The sequence below is a fragment of the Hyalella azteca genome, unplaced genomic scaffold (assembly GCF_000764305.2).
Source record: "Hyalella azteca isolate HAZT.00-mixed unplaced genomic scaffold, Hazt_2.0.2 contig608, whole genome shotgun sequence".
NCBI classification, from domain to species: Eukaryota; Metazoa; Arthropoda; class Malacostraca; order Amphipoda; family Hyalellidae; genus Hyalella; species Hyalella azteca.
In genome coordinates, this window is record NW_025930950.1 from 1 (window position 1) to 3,769 (window position 3,769).

General features: G+C 34.1%; 1 protein-coding gene across 1 annotated transcript; it reads right to left on the reverse strand.

Moving 5' to 3' along the window:
- Positions 1 to 1,898: 1,898 nt before the first annotated feature.
- On the reverse strand, positions 1,899 to 3,207 carry LOC108672895 (soluble scavenger receptor cysteine-rich domain-containing protein SSC5D-like). Its single transcript, XM_018160652.1, has 2 exons — positions 3,199 to 3,207; positions 1,899 to 2,642 (listed from the first exon to the last, which is right to left on the reverse strand). Exons 1-2 carry the CDS (start codon positions 3,205 to 3,207, stop codon positions 1,899 to 1,901), a joined length of 753 nt encoding a protein of 250 aa, XP_018016141.1.
- Between the last annotated feature and the right edge of the window lie 562 nt (positions 3,208 to 3,769).

The following is a 3,769-nucleotide window of genomic DNA, read 5'->3' on the forward strand; positions in this document are numbered from 1 at the left end:
ATATGTATTATTATTACATTTATAACAAATTCATTATTATTATTACATATATAATAAATTTATTATTATCACATTCATAATAATAATTATATAATATAATTAAGTATAATTGAGTAATAATGATGTACCGAGTATAATAATATCGAAATTATTTATTTCTACATATAATTTCTATTGTCAATAATCTTCGATATTAGACTCAATTAACTTACCAAGACCAGAAGGAAACTAAATTTTCCTTCATGCTTTATAATTATTATTGTTATCCAAACTTTATTCTGATACTTCACTAATAATATCAAACAAACTAGAGCTTTGAATTCAGTAAAGCGTCTTGTATAGGGGAAACTATAACATTCATAATCCAATACGAAGTCTTAGTTGAGCTTAAATTATTTTCAAATTCATTTTCATTTTATGCTGAATATTTTCATGGCCTGTTTTAATTATAAGGGGTGATTTTTTAAGTCCTGTTTTAAGGGGTGATTTTTAAAAGTATGTTTTAAAGGGTGACTTTTTAAGGTCTGTTTAAGGGGTAATTTTAATGGTCTGTTTTAATGAGTGATTTTTTAAGATCTGTTTTAAGGGGCCTCTATATTTTATGGCCTGTTATTTAAGGGCTCTACAAATATGATGATCTATGAATGGTGATTTTCAATAACCATTGATATTCCTATAATGATAGGGCATGATTAAATAATGATTAATAAAGATAATGCATGAGGTGAATAACATTGCGTATACGTACCGCCATACAACGGATAAGTGACTTGCCCTTCAAAGATAAGCGATTTATCTCCCACAGATAAGTAACTTATCTTCCACAGATAAGCATTTTATCTCTCACATGCAGATATGTGATCTATCTCCTAGATAAGTGATTTATCTCTCACAGATAAATGATTTATCTCTCAAAGATAAGTGATTTATCACTCACAGATAAGTGATTTATCTCCTAGATAAGTGATTTAACTCCTAGATAAGCAATTTATCTCTCACAGATAAGTGATTTATCTCTCACAGATAAGTGATTTATCTCTCACAGATAAGTGATTTATCTCTCACAGATAAGTGATTTATCACTCACAGATAAGTGATTTATCTCCTAGATAAGTGATTTATCTCCTAGATAAGTGATTTAACTCCTAGATAAGTGATTTATCTCTCACAGATAAGTGATTTATCTCTCACAGATAAGTGATTTATCTCCTTGATAAGTGAATTATCTCCAACAGATAAGTGATTTATCTCTTACAGATAATCGATTTATCTTTCACAGCCAATCTGTCGAAATAATATAAACCCGACAACGAAAAATAACCTCAAATAACGCATTATTATTCAAAATTTGCACGACATTTTAATGAAGAACGTTAAAAAAGATTGCTATTAATAAATGATTATCAACAAGATATTTATAATCTTGGCTATAATCAAATTTCTTGATTAGATATAGAGTATGAATTTCTTGAATTTTATGAATGTAAAAAGTTTCATTATTATTATATTATATATAATAGAACAGGCTCACCTTCAATCATTCATTCATTCATGCACCTGTCTCTTATACACATCTAGATGTGTATAAGAGACAGGGNTCGTAAGTTCATCAGCCAATCATTGACGGCCTTTCAAGCAAAATCCACCAATCATAGACAAGAAAATAGAGCGTAAGTACTTACGTTCACTTAGCGAGTTTTGAAAGTATGGTCCCTGAGTTGTAAGTTATTGTTCAATTTCGTTCATAATTGAAATTTATTTTGAGTCCACGCCTATACCTAGAACTACATCTATACCTAGGACTACACCTATAACTATAAGTACACCTATATACCTGTCTCTTATACACATCTAGATGTGTATAAGAGACAGGGTGAGGTCTGATGGTAGGGTGAGGTCTAATGGTAGGGTGAGTAGAGGTCTGAGGGTAGGGTGAGTGGAGTTCTGATGGTAGGGTGAGTAGAGGTCTGATGGTAGGGTGAGTAGAGGTCTTTTGGTAGGGTGAGTGAAGGTCTGATGGTAGGGTGAGTGGAGGTCTGATGGTAGGGTGAGTAGAGGTCTGATAGTAGGGTGAGTAGAGGTCTGATGGTAGGGTGAGTAGAGGTCTGTTGGTAGGGTGAGTATAGGTCTGTTGGTAGGGTGAGTAGAGGTCTGATGGTAGGGTGAGGTCTGATGGTAGGGTGAGGTCTGATGGTAGGGTGAGTAGAGGTCTGATGGTAGGGTGAGTATAGGTCTGATGGTAGGGTGAGTAAAGGTCTGATGGTAGGGTGAGTGGAGGCCTGATGGTAGGGTGAGTAGAGGTCTGATGGTAGGGTGAGTAGAGGTCTGATGGTAGGGTGAGTAAAGGCCTGATGGTAGGGTGAGTAGAGGTCTGATGGTAGGGTGAGTAAAGGTCTGATGGTAGGGTGAGTGGAGGCCTGATGGTAGGGTGAGTAGAGGCCTGATGGTAAGGTGAGGTCTGATGGTAGGGTGAGTAAAGGTCTGATGGTAGGGTGAGTAAAGGCCTGATGGTAGGGTGAGTAGAGGTCTGATGGTAGGGTGAGGGGAGGTCTGATGGTAGGGTGAGTTGAGGTCTGATGGTAGGGTGAGTGGAGGCCTGATGGTAGGGTGAGTGGAGGCCTGATGGTAGGGTGAGTAGAGGTCTGATGGTAGGGTGAGTGGAGGACTAAGTTTATATCCTGAAATACTGAAAGTAATAACCGTAGACTCGATGGCCGTTTTCGGATAGGAAGAAAATTGCAAGTGCGCCTCAATTTTAGCGGATACTAAAATAAATGTTTAATTTTTGACACGTCAACCCAATTTTTGTTCAGATAATTCACAAAGAAAATATGCGTTGCTGACATATTTATTAAAACTTTATATCTCCAAATTAGAATAGTCATATTAATAAGGAAATCAATAATGTTGGTATAGTAATTCTTTTATTCTGGTCGTCGAAATTGTATTCATATTAGTACTAATTAACAATTGATAATCATTAATACCATTGTTATTAAAATTTAAAACTAAATAATAATATTGTATCCTGTTAAATATTTATGCTTCTATTATTAAATCATTGATGGCCTTGAAAATTATGGAAAATATTATTAATATTAATATTAGTAAATGATAAAAATTCAGTTAATCAACATTATTTTTTTTAATCCCATTTACTACAGTGACAGCAGGAAGCACTCGTCACTAGTGACTCACATTACGCATCACTATTGATTCACTTAACGCGTTACTGTTGACCCACTTTACACGTCACTATTGCGTCATTGTGCGCCGTGCGTACGTCGCGTGACGCACAATAATGCGTTACAATTGACGGTGACTGACGCGTCATTACAATTAGGGTCCACGGGGCTAAGAGCATTATATTTAGTATTGTATTAGAGTAATATACAAGAGTAGTATATTTAATGTTGTATTATAATAATATGTACGAGTATTATATTTAGTATTGTATTAGAGTAATATACAAGAGTAGTATATTTAATGTTGTATTATAATAATATGTATGAGTATTATATTTATTATTGTATTAGAGAAATATACAAGAGTAGTATATTCAATGTTGTATTATAATAATATGTATGAGCATTATATTTAGTATTGTATTGAATTGCAGTATCCACTTAAATTAGGCACCATGGAAGTGAATTTTTTAAGGGTACACGCGGTCATCAGGATAACATAGGATAACATAGGATAACAGGATCATAGTTATCCTATGTATACGGTTCCTTCATTTATCGTGATGCTGTTACATTATTTATTA